We start from the raw sequence: 18,761 nt of genomic DNA on the forward strand, positions 1-18,761 counted from the left end.
TGGATAGGGGAGTATCCAATTCTGTATTGATAGAACTATGTTCCTGGGAGAGTGGAAATTGAGATGGTGTATTCTCAACGTCTGATGTTAAGTGGATAGAGAACATTTCCTCTGATATCGCAGTAGCAGACGGACTGACTTCAATTTCATCTAAGGTTTCAAAAACTGTATCGGTCCTCCAACATTCTAGTATTACATCCCGTCCAATTTCTGATGTGTTTTTTTTGGACAACTTCGTTTTCCATGCTTTGTATTCTTTTTCTAATATTTCTGGATAGATTCATATTTTCGGGATGATTTTTATATGGTCTTAATTTGCCATATACTGTAGATATCTTATTCTTACTATCCATCAATTGTTTTTTCCTCTTCTCACTGACAAAAAAAAGGTTTTAAACATAGCATCCCATTCAGTCAGGGTGACTTTATCACCTGTTTCTCCAGATAGGCATTTGTCTACTGACAGCCCCTTTGGTATGCTATCACAAGCCAATTAGCGTTTAAGAGTTGAACACCATGATCCACTAGTTCATCCTATGAGGTTTATTAGACTGTGAACTGTCATTGTCCTGGTGAATAATTCAATATTTTTACATAAATTTCCATTTGTACAGACATTTTAAGTAGAAAAATATTAAATTCAAGGATATTTTATTCAAAAATAATAATTGTTTTTTATCTTAGCAGATGACTGTACCGGGGGATCAGAGGGACAGTTGATATCTTCAGATTTTAAATTAGATGATCTTAATATCACACAGGATACAATTGAAGTGAATACTCCAGATATACCATCATCCCTTCAGAGCAAAGATCTGTCATCTGATTCTATGAAACAGGTCCTGTCTTCTGATTCATTACCAACTACTAAGGAAAATCAAAGTAACAATATAAGTGTTAAAAAACAAATTGCTCCTAAAGCAAAAAAGCCATTTTCATGTTCAGAATATGGAAATAGTTTTCCACTTGAAAAGTCTTTTCTTAAACATAAAGAAAATCACACAGCAGAGAAAATATTTTCTTGTTCCATGTGTGAAAAATGTTTTATCCATAAATCACAACTTGTTAGACACCAGAGAATTCACACAGGGAAGAAGCCTTTTAGATGTTCAGAATGTGGAAAATGTTTTACACAGAAATCAACTCTAGTTAGACATTGGAGAACTCACACAGGGGAGAAGCCATTTTCATGTTCAGAATGTGGAAAATGTTTTACAAATAAATCAACTCTTGTTACACATCAGAGAACTCACACAGGGGAGAAGCCATTTTTCTGTTCAGAATGTGGGAAATGTTTTACAAATAAAATGGGTATTGTCAAACATCAGAGAACTCACACAGGGACAAAGCCATTTTCCTGTTCAGAATGTGGGAAAAGGTTTACAGAGAAAGCAACTCTTGTTACACATCAGAGAACTCACACAGGGGAGAAGCCATTTTCATGTTCAGAATGTGGAAAATGTTTTAACCAGAAATCAGCTTTTGTTAAACATCAGAGAACTCACACAGGGGAGAAGCCATTTTCATGTTCAGAATGTGGAAAATGTTTTAACCAGAAATCAGCTTTTGTTAAACATCAGAGAACTCACACAGGGGAGAAGCCATTTTTATGTTCAGTATGTGGGAAATGTTTTACAATACAATCTAATGTTATTATACACCAAAGAACTCACACAGGGGAGAAGCCATTTTCCTGTTCAGAATGTGGGAAATGTTTTACAGAGAAAGCAACTCTTGTTAGACATCAGAGAACTCATACAGGGGAGAAGCCATTTTCCTGTTCAGAATGTGTTAAATGTTTTACAAGTAAAATGGGTCTTATCAAACATCAGAGAACTCACACAGGGGAGAAGCCATTTTCATGTTCAGACTGTGGGAAATGTTTTACAAATAAATCATCTCTTGTTAAACATCAGAGAACTCACACAGGGGAGAAGCCATTTTCATGTTCAGACTGTGGGAAATGTTTTACAAATAAATCATCTCTTGTTACACATCAGAGAACTCACACAGGGGAGAAGCCTTTTTCATGTTCAGAATGTGGGAAATGTTTTAATCAGAAATCACATCTTGTTAAACACCAGAGATATCACACAGGGGAGAAGCCATTTTCCTGTTCATAATGTGGGAAATGTTATACAGAGAAAGCAACTCTTGTTAAACATGAGAGAACTCACACAAGGGAGAAGCAATTTTCATGTTCAGAATGTGGGAAATGTTTTGCAAATAAATCATCTCGTTACACATGTAGGGGGTGAAGTAGGATGTCCCCGTGCGATCACCCCTTTAAGAAGTTCTATGTATATATGTTATTATTTGATGTGTACAATGCTAATGGTACTGCTACACGAGTACGTGTATTACCGCATGACTCATTGGTACTGCCACATTACTGTATATATGTGTTACCATGCTTTTAAGATTGTAATATATTGCGTTGTATTATGTTCTGCATATTAATGTATAGATTAGGGTAAGCTGTGCATCCTTGGGGTTCATTAGAGGAGGGCACTATTAGTATAGAGTTCCTAGATAGGAGTAAGTGTAGTTCTGTAGTGGTCCATTAGATGGGGGTATACTAATGGGTCTTGTTAGGTATAGCTATAGAAAGTTCACATAGGGTTAACTGTCGGAGGAGCAGCTATGGGTTAAGCAAGTGTAGGAGATAGGAACAGTTCAGAAGGGCAAGGACGCCCGAAGTGTCCACAAGGGCTCTAAGTCCAGGACGCCAAAGCAGCTACACAACGTTTTGAAGAAGAAAAGCACAGTCAGACGGGTGCTGGATAAACCAGAGCACCTGAGAAATTGCAGTTTATGACAGCAGCAGGAACGGGAAGGAATACGTGGTCCAAAAGTCGTGAAGGATGCAGAATATTCACCATGTGAAAGATCTTAAATAGGGCTGAAGCTTGCAAATCTGGGGCAAAACGGATGAATGGGATCCCCTATGTCCTGAGGTCCTACAGGAGTGATGCTGTGGTACCACCCAGGGGATTACTACTCCATAATGTGTGTGAGGACAAAGAAAGCAGGAAAGGAAAAGTAGAGGAGGAATGCTGTGTGGACTGTAATGTAACTGATGTGTCTGGGACCGATGAAGAAAAAAGTAAAATCGTTTGTTTGGCATCTGAACCAGTATCTATGTCTGTTATTTCTACCCTGTGCACAGAAGCTGAGTGTGCAGGTGCTGTGCCGCACTGCAGTGAAATTCCTGATGGTAAACCAGAACCCTGAACAGGTACGCCAGTAGAAGCTGACAATTTTTCTGTGAGAAGAGGCCGGGACACCAAGGCCCTGGTGTCCTCGGCCACGACTACCGTCCTGGCCCCTTCTTACACACATCAGAGAACTCACACAGGGGAGAAGCCTTTTTCATGTTCAGAATGTGGGAAATGTTTTACAAATAAAAGGGGTCTTATCAAACATCAGAGATCTCACACATTGGAGAAGCCATTTTCATGTTCAGAATGTGGGCTGTTGTGAACTCATTTTCTGGTTTACCTCTGGCTTCTGGTGAGGGGGATGGAGCTGGCTGTTCTGACAGAGGGGTCGTGAGTTCTCTATCTGGACTCCCTCTGTTGGTGACAAGAGGTAATGAAGCTTATCTAAATGGCAAAGACCTGCCACCTGAGGAGGAGGACTGCGATTGGACATCAGGAGTCTCTGATTGGATTTAAGGCAGCCGACTCCCTATTTTCTTGCTGGTGATTTCTTCTGCCTGGGGCTTCTGGTTTCCATTTTGGTTCCTGCCTTCTCAAGCTAAGTTTTTGCTCTGCTATTGTTCATTTGAGTTTCTGTCTGGTTTACTTAGTGTTATGATTGAGTCACCGAGGAGGAAAAAACAAAACACAAGCTCAGCCCAGAAAATCAGAGATGTTGGAAACTAGCAGATTGCAGACCCCTAATCCTCTCACACAACTAGCAGTAGTCGTGGAGTGTTCCTACGGTGATCCTAGACACCTCGTCACCGCCGGAGATCTAAATAAGCCTAAAGAGAGAAAAGGGAAAAACTGACTGCCCCAGAGCAGACCCCAAAGCAATAGGCAGCCTCCAACATATAATGACGGTGAAATAAGATGAAAACACTAACACAGATAGAAAGATAGGTTGAGCAAACGATGGGGCCCAAGCTAACTAAAAAGGACAGGACAGAAAAGCTGCTGTCTGCAATCCGAGGAGAAAACCCTGCTAAAAATATAACCAACACAACTGATAAGCAAAAAGGACCCTGAAGTCACTAGACTTCAAACCCTATATCAGCACTCAGAATATTCTGAAAGCAGAGCAAAAGAGAACACTGATCAAGGAATAAGAATCCAGCACACCCCCGGCCGGGGATGGCTGAACTAAAAAAACAAGGTAAACAAAACCAAAACTAATAAGTTCAATAGCAGAGCAAAAACTTATCTTTGGGAAGCAGGAATCAGACTGGTCTCCAAGAATCCAGCAGAGAAATCACCAGCAACTCAGAAGGGCGTCCGCTGCCTTATATCCAGTCTGAAATTCCTGTTACCCAGTCACAATCCACCAGATCAGGTGTTTGGTTTCTTTCATCCAAATCAGCCTCACTACCTTCCTTCACCAGAAGAGGGAGATCCTCGGACACAAAAGGTGAATGAACAGATGAGCTCACAACACTTAGTTTTTGTGTTCAGCCAGCCCCGGCTGGGGCTGTGCTGAATTCCCATTTTTGTCTCTTATTATTTCAGTTTGTTTTTGTCCCTGATCAGTTGATCACTTTTGCTCTGTCTTCAGAATATACCTGAGTGCTGATATAGGGAATTGAAGTCTAGCGACTTCAGGGCTTTTTACTATTAGATGTTTTGGACATCTTTTTGGCAGGGTTTTTGCGTGATTGCAGACAGCAGCTTTCCTTTCCCATCCTTTCTAGTTAGTGTGGGCCCCATCGTTTGCTCAACCTGTCTTTCTATCTGTGTTTGTGTTTTCATCTTGTTTCACCGACAATATATGTTGGGGGCTGTCTATTGCTTTGGAGTCTGCTCTGGGGCAGTTTAGATTTTCCCTTTTCTTTCTTTAGGCTTATTTAGTTCTCCGGCCGTGACGAGGCATCTAGGACCATCGTAGGTACGCTCCACGGCTACTGCTAGTTGTGTGGATAGGATCAGGGGTCTGCAATCCGCTAGTTACCAACCTCCGGTTTTCTGGGCTTAGTTTGCTTTTTGTTTTTCCTCCTCGGTGACTCATTCATAACAGTGGGCAATACACTCTGATGAAGGAGACAGCAGTATCTCCGTAAAGCGAAAGGGAAAGTACGAACCTTTGGGACTCCGTACACGAGCAACGAGTGACGTCACACGCTGTCTAGTCCTATACGCGGCACAAACCACATCTGGTGAGTCACCGGCCGGGGCTCCCTGCTTTGAGGTGTGCTGCTGCGAACTTTTGAGACATCTTTCCACCAACTCGTGCAAGTATCTTCCCTATACCAATGGAAATGTAGATGTAAAGTATTTCCCACAAGGATACCTACTTGTGTTACAAGTTTAACACCATTCTTCAGTATTTGCAAGCATCAATGTAAAGAAACAGACACATGACTTTATAGTCCGTGCTGTATAGAACTGACACAAGATTAAATGCTACTTTATTTTTGTTGTCCTGTGGCTAAGGCAACACGAAGATCAAAACTGTGCACGATTATTGAACTGTGACTATTAAAGAGTTGTCACTACTCACTACAAAGGTGGTTTAACTAAAATCAACAAAACGTATTACTGTATATGGACAACTCCATTAACAATTGGTCTTCGTAAATAACGAACTGTGCTTTCCTACAGTGGTATTCACTTTATCAACTACAGCTATTGAATTACAAATTTTTCATTGCATGGTGTATGATGTTTAACTATATGCATTTGTTGTTTTGAATATATCCTTTTTTATTGCAATTTGCTATGCGAGACTAACCATTGAATTTAAAAGCAGGCATTTGCACAATTGATGGGGATTAGTGTGGATGGTATCGTATAGGACTAAATACCGCACTTGTTCACAGTATATAGCGCAGAGACGTTTTTTCATTTTAATTTTAATCTCATTAGTAATACACCACCATGGGTGTTTTTCTTTATCTTGTACAGCTTTTTTATATATCTGTCTTTGCACATGTATCCCTTTGCCTAGATGTCCTATAGATGTGAATAGCGCGTGTAACAATATCTAAATTCTTGTTTCTAATGAAAAGTTTTAGTTGCCTCTTGTTTCTGTGACATCAAAAAGTTTTCCTTTTACTGCTACACATAATTAATGCATAAAAGTTTCAGTACTTTGAAGCATTGTTATTTTTGCAAATCTAAAATGCAGAATATTTTGTTATGCCAATTTCCTGATATTATTATTATTATGCATTTATATAGCGCCATTTATTCCATGGCTGTTATGAATGAGTCACCGTAGGAGGCAAAAACAGAAATACTAGCTAAGTACAGAAGACCAGAGAAGTTGGCAACTATCGGATTGCAGACCCCTGAATCTAACAACAACAACTAGCAGTAGCCGTGGGGGGTTCCTACGGTGCCCTAGACCCCTCGATCACAGCCGGAGAACTAAATAGCCTAAAGACAGAAAAGGGAAATCTAAACTGCCCCAGAGCAGACCCCAAAGCAATAGGCAGCCCCCAACATATAATGACGGTGAAGCGAGATGGAAAAACACTCACACAGACAGAAAGATAGGCTGAGCAAAAGATGGGGCCCAAGCTAACTAAATAGGATAGAATAGGAAGGCTGCTGTCTGCAATCCGCCAAAACCCTCTCAAAAACAAGAGCCAACAGACTGATAGGGAAAAAGCCCTGAAGACGCTAGGCTTCAAAAAGACTATATCAGTACTCTGGTATTATCTGAAGACAGAGCAAAAAGGAATTCAGCTCACCCAGCAGGGAAAGGCAGAAATCCAGACAAACAAGGCAAAACAAAACCAAAACACAAATGCAAAAAGTAGAGCAGAAAACTTAGCTTTTGAGGAGTAGGAATCAGACTGATCTCCAAGAATCCCTCAGAGAAATCACCCGCAAGGCAGAAGGGCGTCGGCTGTCTTATATCCAGTCAGCGATCCCAGTCACCCAGTCATCATCATTCTGCTCAGGTGCTTTGTAATCAGCCTCACTACCTTCCTTCACCAGAAGAGGGAGTTCATCAGACCTCAATGGTGAAGGGGAAAACGAACTCATAACACATGGCGCTTTACATGTGAAAAGGGGAAATATAGACAAGTGTAATATATACAAGAGTAATAAACAAGTGTAAGACAAGGGACACACAAGTACATAAGTAGAGGGGACTGTTATGAGCTCATTTTCTCCTTCACCTTTGATGTCCGATGAACTCCCTCTGCTGGTGAAAGGAGGTAGTGAAACTGATTTAGATGGGAAAAACCTGTTATCTTAACAGGTGGAGTGTGATTGGACATCCGGAATCTGAGTGGATATAAGGCCGCCGACGCCCTGTAGGGTTGCTGGTGATCCTCTCTGCTCTGAGCTCTGGCCTCCAGTTTAGTCCTGTCTACTAAAGCTAAGTTTTTGCTCTGCTATTGTTCCATGAGATTTTGTCTGGTTTACTTAGTGTTTGTGTTCAGCCAGCCCTGGCTGGGACTGACTGAACTCCATTTTTGTCTCTGATCAGTTGATCTCTTTGCTCTGTTTTCAGAATATACCTGAGTGCTGATATAGTGATTTTGAAGTCTAGTGACTTCAGGGCCTTTTCTATCAGACGTGTTGGACATGATTTTTGGCAGGGTTTTTGCGTGATTGCAGACAGTTGTTTTTCTTTCCTGTCCTACCTAGTTAGTGAGGGCCCCATCGTTTGCTCAGCCTGTCTTTCTGTCTGTGTTTGTGTTTTCATCTGTTTTCACCGTCAATACATGTTGGAGGCTGTCTATTGCTTTGGGGTCTGCTCTGGGGCAGTTTAGATTTCCCCTTTCTTTCTTTAGGCTTACTTAGTTCTCCGGCTGTGACGAGGGGTCTAGGACCACCGTAGGAACCCCCCCACGGCTACTGTTAGTTGTTGTGAATAGGATCAGGGGTCTGCAATCCGCTAGCTACCAACCTTTCCGGTTTTCTGGACTTAGCTTGCATTTTTGTTTTTTCCTCCTCCGGTGACTCTTTCATAACAGGACCCTGCCCACGAGGGCTCACAGTCTACAGGGATGGGTGAGGATACAGTAGGAGAGGGTAGAGCAGGTCGTGCGGTGGTTCAGTAGACCGAGGATCATTGCAGGCTGTAGGCTTGTCGGAACAGGTGGGTCTTCAGGTTCTTCTTGAAGGTTTCCGTTGATGGTGAGAGTCTGACGTGTTGCAGTAGGGAGTTCCAGAGTATGGGGGAAGCACGGGAGAAGTCTTGTATGCGGTTGTGGGAAGAAGAGATAAGGGGGAGTAGAGAAGGAGATCTTGGGACGATCGAAGGTTGCGTGCGGGTAGGTACCTAGAGACCATGTCACAGATGTATGGAGGAGACAGGTTGTGGATGGCTTTGTTTGTCATGGTTAGGGTTTTGAATTGGATCCTCTGGGCAATAGGAAGCCAGTGAAGGGCCTGGCATATGGGGGAGGCTGGGGAATAGTGGGGAGACAGGTGGATTAGTCGGGCAGCAGAGTGTAGGATGGACTGGAGCGGTGCTAGAGTGCTAGAGGGGAGGCCAGAGAGTAGGAGGTTGCAGTAGTCGAGGCGGAAGATGATAAGAGCGTGCACTAGTGTTTTTGTGGTTTCGTGGTTGAGGAATGAGCGGATCCGGGAAATATTTTTGAGTTTGAGGCGGCAGGAGGAGGCGAGGGCTTGGATATGTGGCTTGAAAGAGAGCGCAGAGTTGAGGATCACCCCAAGGCGGAGACAGAGGCTATGTCTCAATACATCAGGGAGAATCTGGCAAGAGGATTCATTAGGAAGTCAGTGTCACCAGAGGGGGCAGGATTCTTCTTCGTCCAGAAGAAGAGTGGGGAACTACGTCCTTTCATTGATTACAGGGGTCTTAACGCCATCACCGTTAAGAATAAGTATCCTCTGCCCCTGATATCTGAACTGTTTGATAGGCTACGGGGAGCAAGGGTGTTTTCCAAACTTGATCCACGGGGGGCTTACAACCTGATTCGCATCCGTGATGGGGATGAATGGAAGACGGCATTTAACACCAGAGATGGGCACTATGAATACCTGGTGATGCCCTTCGGCCTCTGTAATGCCCCGGCCGTCTTCCAAGACTTTGTGAACAATATCTTCTGTGATATGCTTACCACCTCGATTGTAGTCTATCTGGATGATATTCTCATCTACTCTCCAGATATTGACTCCCACCGGAGAGATGTTTGCAAAGTTTTCGATCGCCTGCGGGCAAACTCCCTCTATGCCAAGTTGGAGAAGTGTGTGTTTGAGCAGGAGTCCTTGCCTTTCCTGGGCTATATCATCTCCGCCCGGGGATTGGCCATGGATCCTGCCAAGCTACAGGCGGTGATGGATTGGCAGGAACCTCATTCTCTCAAAGCGGTGCAGCGCTTTATGGGGTTCATAAATTATTATCGCCAATTCATTCCCCACTTCTCGACTTTGGTAGCACCCTTGGTAGCCCTCACCAAGAAGGGTGCAAATCCCAAGTTGTGGTCGGAACCGATCTCCAAGGCCTTCTCCTCCAATAAGTCCCATTTCACTAGCGCTCCCATTATACATCGCCCCGATGTAGATAAGCCCTTCATTCTGGAAGTGGATGCCTCTTCCGTCGGTGCTGGGGCGGTCCTGCTTCAGAAGGACACGCAAGGTCGGAAGCACCCATGCTTCATTTTCTCCAAGACCTTCACACCGGCGGAGAGGAATTATTCCATTGGGGACAGGGAGTTGCTAGCGATGAAGTTGGCCTTCTCGGAGTGGAGACACCTCCTGGAGGGGGCTCGCCACCCTTTCCAGGTGTTCACCGACCACAAAAACTTGGTGTATTTGCAAGCAGCCCAGCGGCTAAACTCTCGCCAGGCCAGATGGTCTTTGTTCTTTTCCCGGTACCATTTCACCCTCCATTTTCTCTCCGGGGAGAACGTCCGGGCCGATGCTCTCGCTCGCTCCGTGATGTCATCGGAGGAAGAGGAGGAGGAGCCTCGGCTGATCGTCCCATCCGAGAGCCTGAGGACTGTGGCTCTGGTTGCCCTTGAGTCAGTACCTCCGGGCAAGACATTTGTCCCTGCCCGTCTGTGACCGGAGGTCCTCTCTTGGGCTCACTCGTCCAGGGTGGATGGACATTTTGGGACAAAACAGACCTCTGAGCTTTTGGCGAGGACATACTGGTGGTCGCATATGGCCCGTGACGTTGGGGACTATATTCAGGCGTGCGTCTCTTGCGCCCAGAATAGGTCCTCTCGGCAGCGGCCCGCTGGGCTTCTTTTTCCTCTGCCGATAGCAGACAGGCCCTGGGAGATGGTCGGTATTGACTTTGTGGTTGGGCTACCCAAGTCCAGTGGCAGCACGGTCATTTGGGTTGTCACCGACCATTTCTCTAAGATGGTGCACTTGGTACCTCTCTCCCGGTTACCTTCTGCACGGGGCCTGGCAGTGTTGTTCATTAAGCACGTTTTCTGCCTGCACTGCATGCCGGACAAGATTATCAGTGACCGAGGTCCTCAGTTTGCGTCCCGGTTTTGGAGAGAGCTTTGTTCCCTACTCAGCATTGAGCTGAATCTCTCCTCGGCCTATCATCCTGAGACGAACGGGTTGGTAAAGAGAGCCAACCAGACCCTGATCACATATCTTCAACATTTTGTCTCGGCCAGGCAGGACGACTGGGCATCCTTGCTGCCGTGGGCAGAGTTCGCTTTGAACAATGCTGTGGCCGACTCCTCCGGTCAGACCCCATTCCTCCTAAATTATGGTCAGCATCCGCGCGTCCCTGTGCCCATGCCCGTGTCATCCACCGACTCCAGGGTGGCAGACTGGGCGGTGGAGGCACGTGACATTTGGGATCGCACCCAGGATGCTATCCGGGCTTCCAAGGAGAGAATGAGGATCTCCGCTGACTCACACCGGCGCCCTGCTCCGACTTTTGCCCCTGGCGACTTGGTGTGGCTCTCCGCCCGAAACATCAGGCTGCGGGTAGAGTCCGCTAAGTTTGCACCGTGCTACATTGGTCCTTTCAAGGTCCTTGAGCAGATCAGCTCTGTGGTCTACCGTCTGGCTCTTCCACCACACTTGGCTATCTCTGATACATTCCACGTGTCCCTCCTTAAGCCTGTTCATTTGTCCCGGTTCTCCGAATCATCTGCCGGGACATCAGACTTGTCTTCGGACGAGTTTGAGGTCAATGCCATTGTGGGATGCAAGGTGATGCGGGGCAAAAAGTTTTATTTGGTGGATTGGAAGGGTCATGGTCCAGAGGCTCGGACCTGGGAGCCAGTGGAGAACATCCACGCTCTGCTCCTCATTGCGGCGTTTGAGCGTAGCGAGGCTCAGAGGGGAGGGGGCCCTAGGAGTGGGGGTAATGTTAGGCGTCGGGTTCATGCCACTGCACAGCAGGAATCCAGAGCCTTGCACCCAGCGGTCTCCCATTCTTCTTCAGCCGCACTGAAGCCTGCTCAGCAGATTCGTCGGTTCCGGTACTCTGTCCACACCAACTCTGTAGGTTTGCTTGCTGCTGCCACCTCTGGCACAGCTATGACAGTGCATGCTGCTCAGCAGCGAGATTCTCCAGGGACTAAGTCCTCATGTCGGGCCACTGAGCATGCCCGTGGAGTGATCTCCCATTGGAGATCGAGGGTCACATGCTCAGTTCCTGCTCAGGTTCGGATTGGCCCATCCTAGAAGCCAGGAAGGTCCAGGACGCCCGTGGCTATAAAAGGTTTGCATGGCCGCTCGCCCATGCGCTTAGATAGACTGTATTTACAGACTATAAGGTGTGAGAGATGTATGCACGTATGAATGTATCTGGTGACTGACTCATTATGAAACCCCTACCCTTGGTACGCATGTGTTGTGCAGCCTAGCCTGCTAGCGCCCAGGCTTAGGTAGCTCAGGGTTTGAGTCAGACATTGGTCCTCACCAGTGATCCAGCACGCCTCAGTGCACGTGCCCCACACTCCACTGCCAACGTCTTTAGCGGTGCTCGTGGCAGTGACGCCATGCGCTCAGTGGGCCTAGAGGGACCCTAACCCCGTGTCCTTGGGGTAGCGTTCTGTGGCCGTACACTGTGCGCTCTTTTAGCCGAGCTCTGTGAGCACAAACAGGCTCCGGCGTTTATGTTCGGCGGTAGTGCGGCTCTGTGAAGCAACAGTCTGCCCCCGTACACACCGGGTGACGATAACCCGTGTGTGTTTTCATAGTATACCGCCATATAGCATCCGCTATTACTGAGCAGCAGGTTACCACCCCTGCACGGTGGACCCCGGGCTGCGAACGCACCTTATTACCATCTTTATTATTTGGTGCGTTCCGCCAGCCCTAACAGAATATCTCTATGAAGGTTGCATCTCCAAAGTTCAAGCCAAGATTTATTGGACCTTATAAGATCTTGGAGATTCTTAATCCTGTTTCTTTTCGATTGGCTCTTCCAGTTACGTTTAAGACCCATAATGTATTTCACAAATCTCTGTTGAAGAGGTTTGTTGAGCCACTAGTTCCTGAGGCGGCGCCTCCTGACCCTGTATTGGTTGAAGGCAATGTGGAATATGAGGTTGAGAAAATATTGGATTCTCGTTTGGTTAGACGGAGACTCCAGTATTTGGTCAAATGGAAGGGTTATGGCCAGGAGGATAATTCTTGGGTCTCTGCCTCTGACATTCATGCCAATAGATTGGTTTGTGCTTTTCACCGAGCCCATCCTGATCGGCCTGGTGGCGTGGATGAGGGTTCGGTGACCCCTCCTCAAGGGGGTACTGTTGTGAACTCATTTTCTGGTCTGCCTCTGATTTCTGGTGAGGGAGCTGGTTGTGCTGACAGAGGAGTTGTGAGTTCTCTTTCCGGGCTCCCTCTGGTGGTGGCAGGAGGTAGTGAAGCTGATCTAATTAACAGAGACCTGCCACCTGATAATGAGGAAGAGAAGTGGTCATCTGGAGTCTCAGACTGGATTTAAGACAGCCGACTCCCTATTCCCATGCTGGTGATTTTTTCCTGCCTCCTGAGGTCTTAGTTTCCAGCTCAGTTCCTGCCATCTCAAGCTAAGTTGTCTTTGCTAATGATCACATTTGAAATGGTTTGGTCTATTCAGTTTTTTGTGTGGTCAGCCAGCCCCGACTGGGGCTGTGCTGAATTTCCACTTTTATGTCACTGTATGTGCCAGTTTGCTTTTTGTCCCTTATTAGATTGGCCTCTTTTTGCTCTGTTCTCAGAATATGCCAGAGTGCTGAGATAGTGGGAGAAGTCTAGTGACTTCAGGGTATTTTTTGCTATCAGAAGTGTTGGACATTTTTCCAGGGTTTTTTGGCGTGATTGCAGACAGTATCTTTCCTTTCCTGTTGTCATTATCCATGCTGGATCAGGACATATAAAAAGCACAGGTAACCTTTTTTTTCCCTACGCTGTGCTTAAGGTTGGTTTTTGCCCCCGGTGGCCATTAGGATTATTGCACTGTGGTGTCGTTTTTTCTAAGTTTGCCCCCGGTGGTGGTGAGCGTCATTGCACTCTAGTTTCTTTAGTTAATTGCACATGATTATAATGCAGGTGTGATTGCTGGCTCTGCTATAAAAGAGTCACAGGTGTTGCAATCAGTGTTGGTGATAGTGTTCATTTCAACCATCCTTGGTGGAGGAAGGAGCTGGAGAGCGTTCTTTGCAGCACTGTCTTAGCCTGGTATGAAAGGAGTCATAGGGGATTTGCTTGTAGCTCTGACAGAGCTTGGTGGCAGTGACTCAGGAGAGCTGCATTCTGGTGGTGGACTCTGTTGCCAGGAGCAAGTGCAACAGAGTAAAGCTAAGTGGTGTTTCCCTGTTTGTGTTTTTCCTTAGTGTGTATTAGTACAGCGGTGGGGCCAGTGCCTGCGCCACCAAGCTCTCTAGCAAGGGATAGGTGTAGGATGTGCTAGGGCGACAGGTTCCTGATCGGCGCCTGGTGCGGAACCGGCATAGGGAACGTTAGGGACACTGACTCAGGGGAGTGCAGGAGGTCTCCACGTCCCCTTTCCCTATCGCAGGGCCCACCGTTGTAACTGTTTCCCTTCCCTTTGTCTTGTTGTTTTAGTTACCGGCCTGCGAGCCGTGACACACAGGACAGTATCACGTGCCGCGTCCTGTTGTTCTAGTTACCGGCCTGCTGGTCGCGTCGCACAGGACGGGTCCAAGTGACACCTGTCCTTTCTATCTAGTGTGGGCCCCATCGTTTGCTCAGCCTATTTTCCTACCTGTGTTTGTGTTTTCAACTTGTCTCACTGTCAATATATGTGTGGGGGCAGTCTATGCCTTTGGGGTCTGCTCTGGGGCAGTTTTAGATTTCACCTTTTCTTGCTTCAGGCTTATTTAGTCCTCCGGCTGTGACGAGGCGTCTGGAATCATCGAAGGTATGCTCCACGGCTGCTGTTAGTTGTGTGGTTAGGATAAAGGGTCTGAAATCCGCGTAGTTACCAACCTCTCTGGTTTTCTGTGACTTGGCTTGGTCTTGTTTTCCTCCTCGGTGACCCATTCATAACACACCTCGTACACACACAGCTCTGCTTCATACACCTCATCCACACTTGGCTCCGCTCCGTACACCTTGTCCACACTTGGCTCCGCTCTGTACACCTCGTCCACATGCGGCTCCTCTCCGTACACCTCGTCCACAAGCAGCTCCGCTCTGTACACATGCGGCTCCGCTCTGTACACCTCGTACACACGCGGCTCCGCTCCGTACACCTCAAACACATGCAGCTCTTCTCCGTACACGTCGTACACATGCGGCTCCACTCCATACACCTCCTACACACAGCTCTGCTCCGTACACCTTCTACACACACACGACTCCGCTCCGTACATCTCGTACACATGCAGCTCCGCTCCGTACACCTCGTACGCACACAGCTCCGCTCCGTACACCTCGTACACACACTGCTCCGCTCTGTACACCTCGTACACATACATACCTCCCAACTTTTGAAGAAGGTAAAGAGGGACAAAGGCTGCGACGCGCCGCGGCAAATCTTAGGCCACGCCCCTAGCCACAACCATTTTAGTAGTCACGCCCATATCCACGCCCCAACCGCACCCATTTAGCACTGCTGATCACACTGACGTACCGAGGGCACAGTGGCTAGCATTATGGGTACCGTGGCTGGCATTATGGGCACAGTGGCTGGTACTGTTGGCACACTGACTGCTACTGAGGAAAAGAAAGAACAGAGAGAGAGAAAGAGGGGAAAAAAAGAACAGAGAGAAAGAAAGAGGGGAAAGAAAGCGAGAACAGAGAAAGTAAGAGGGGAAAGAAAAGAGAGAGAAAGAAAGAGGGGACAGAAAAAAGAACAGAGAGAGAAAGAAAGAAAGAACAGAGAGAGAAAGAAAGAGGGGAAAGAAAGAGAACAGAGAGAGAAAGAAAGAACAGAGAGAAAGATAAAGAAAGAGGGGGAAAAAAAGACCAGAGAGAAAGAAAGAGAACAGAGAGAGAGAAAGAAAGAACACAGAAAGGAAGAACAGAGTGAGAGAAAGAAAGAACAGAGAGAAAAATTAAGATAAGAGAGAAAGAAAGATTAGAGAGAGAAAAAAAGACGGGGAAAGAAAGAACAGAGATAGGGAGAAAGAACGAAAGAATAGAGAGAAAGAATGAGGGGACAGAAAATAACAACAGAGAGAGAGAAAAAAAGAAAGAGGGGAAAAGAACACAGAGAGAAAAAGAACAGAGAGAAAGAAAGAGAACAGAGAGAGAGAAAGAAAGAACACAGAAAGGAAGAACAGAGTGAGAGAAAGAAAGAACAGAGAGAAAAATTAAGATAAGAGAGAAAGAAAGATTAGAGAGAGAAAAAAAGACGGGGAAAGAAAGAACAGAGATAGGGAGAAAGAACGAAAGAATAGAGAGAAAGAATGAGGGGACAGAAAATAACAACAGAGAGAGAGAAAAAAAGAAAGAGGGGAAAAGAACACAGAGAGAAAAAGAACAGAGAGAAAGAGAGAACAGAGAAAGAAAGAGAGAAAGATTAGAGAGAGAAAGAAAAAGGGGAAAGAAAGGACAGAGAGAGAAAGAAAGAGGGGAAAGAACAGAGAGAAAGCGAAAGAAAGAAAAGAGAAAGAAAGAACAGAGAGAACGAACACAGAGAGAGAAAGAAAGACGGGAAAGAAAGAACAGAGAGCGAGAGATAGAAAGAACAGAGAGAGAAAGGGAGAACAGAGAGAGACACTCACGACTCCGCTCCGTACACCTCACGCACACACGGCTCCACTGAGTACACACATGGCTCCACTACGTAAACCTCGTACACATGCGGCTCTGCTCCGTAAACCTTGTACACATGCGGCCACGCTCTGTACACCTTGTACACACATGGCCCCACTCCGTAAACCTTGTACACATGCAGCTTTGCTCCATACACCTCGTACACAAGCGGTTCCACTCTTTACACACGCGGCTCCACTCTGTACACCCCGTACACACCCGGCTCAGCTCTGTACACTTCGTACACACAGGGTTCCATTTTGTACGCCCCGCACACACGTGGCTCTGCTCCGTACGACCCGTACACACGGCTCCGCTCCATACACACGCGGATCCACTCGGTACACCCCGTACACACACGGCTTGGCTCAGCACACTTTGTACACACATGGCTCCGTTCCGTACACCTCGAACACACACGGCTCTGCTCTGTACACCTCGAACACACGCGGCTCCGCTCCGTACACACGTGGCTCTGCTCCGTACACACATTGCTCTGCTCCATACACACACAGCTCTGCTACATCCTCCCTGTAAACCCCTCCTGACGCCACACATAAACTTCACTCATCCAGCACCATAACAACCAGCACAGCAGAGTCCTGCACACATATCACTGTGCTCTTATAGACATCACTGCGCTCTAATATATAAATCACTGCACTCTCATAGACATCACAGCGCTCTCATAGACATCGCTGCGCTCTCATAGACATCACTGCGCTCTCGACATGGCTTTGCTCTCATACATATCACTGCACTCTTATAGACATCACTGCGCTCCAATATACAGTGGGGCAAAAAAGTATTTAGTCAGTCAGCAATAGTGCAAGTTCCACCACTTAAAAAGATGAGAGGCGTCTGTAATTTACATCATAGGTAGACCTCAACTATGGGAGACAAACTGAGAAAAAAAAATCCAGAAAATCACATTGTCTGTTTTTTTTTTCATTTTATTTGCATATTATGGTAGAAAATAAGTATTTGGTCAGAAACAAAATTTCATCTCAATACTTTGTGATATATCCTTTGTTGGCAATGACAGAGGTCAAACGTTTTCTGTAAGTCTTCACAAGGTTGCCACACACTGTTGTTGGTATGTTGGCCCATTCCTCCATGCAGATCTCCTCTAGAGCAGTGATGTTTTTGGTTTTTCGCTTGGCAACACGGACTTTCAACTCCCTCCAAAGGTTTTCTATAGGGTTGAGATCTGGAGACTGGCTAGGCCACTCCAGGACCTTGAAATGCTTCTTACGAAGCCACTCCTTCGTTGCCCTGGCGGTGTGCTTTGCGCTCTAATATATAAATCACTGCACTCTCATAGACATCACAGCGTTCTCATAGACATCGCTGCGCTCTCATAGACATCGCTGCGCTCTCATAGACATCGCTGCGCTCTCATAGACATCACTGCGCTCTCGACATGGCTTTGCTCTCATACATATCACTGCACTCTTATAGACATCACTGTGCTCCAATATAAATCACTGCACTCTCATAGACATCACTGCGCTCTCACAGACATCACTGCGCTCTCATAGACATCACTGCGCTCTCGAGAGACATCACTGCGCTCTCAGAGACATCACTGCACTCTCAGACATCACTGCGCTCTCAGACATCACTGCGCTCTCAGACATCACTGCGCTCTCATACATATCACTGCGCTCTTATAGACATCACTGCGCTCCAATATATAAATCACTGCGCTCTCATAGATATCACTGCACTCTCATAGATATCACTGCACTCTCATAGACATCACTGCGCTCTCAGACATCACTGCACTCACAGACATCACTGCGCTCCAATATATAAATCACTGCACTCTCATAGACATCACTGCGCTCTCATAGACATCACTGCGCTCTCACAGACATCACTGCGCTCTCACAGACATCACTGCGCTCTCACAGACATCACTGCACTCTCATAGAAATCCCTTCGCTCTCAGGAAGATAACTGATCACACAGATGTCTCAGCTCAGGATCACTGCGCTCTCATAAAACTCTCAAAAGAAAATCACTGCCCCCATAACATCCATTGCACGCTTGTAAAGATCACTGTGGCTTCATTCAAAAAATCCCAGCATCACTGCGCTCTGCTAAAAATCACATAGGATTTGATCAACAAATGAAGGAATTAGAAAATTTGCAGTGCTCCCAGCCTTCATAGCTGTCACCTGCCCTGAGACACGGTGCAGCCAAGGTGCTAATAAGGTGCAGACACGGTGCAGATATAGTGCAGCCAAGGTGCTAATAAGGTGCAGACACGGTGCAGCCAAGGTGCTAATAAGGTGGAGACACGGTGCAGCCAAGGTGCTAATAAGGTGCAGACACGGTGCAGCCAAGGTGCTAATAAGGGGCAGACACGGTGCAGCCAAGGTGCTAATAAGGTGCAGACACGGTGCAGCCAAGGTGCTAATAAGGTGCAGCCAAGGTGCTAAT

The 18,761-nt window shown here is 46.4% G+C and overlaps 1 protein-coding gene across 1 annotated transcript in view; it reads left to right on the plus strand.

The window, feature by feature from the left end:
- LOC141094179 (uncharacterized) overlaps nucleotides 1–18,761 on the plus strand; it is a 287,422-nt gene that overhangs the window by 157,634 nt on the left and 111,027 nt on the right. The window contains 2 exon segments of the mRNA XM_073579939.1: nucleotides 685–2,245; nucleotides 3,339–3,473. Of these exon segments, the coding sequence (XP_073436040.1) occupies nucleotides 685–2,245; nucleotides 3,339–3,473 (1,696 nt within the window).

This window comes from Dendrobates tinctorius, unplaced genomic scaffold, assembly GCF_039654945.1.
Source record: "Dendrobates tinctorius isolate UK_male_01 unplaced genomic scaffold, ASM3965494v1 ptg000063l, whole genome shotgun sequence".
NCBI lineage: Eukaryota > Metazoa > Chordata > Amphibia > Anura > Dendrobatidae > Dendrobates > Dendrobates tinctorius.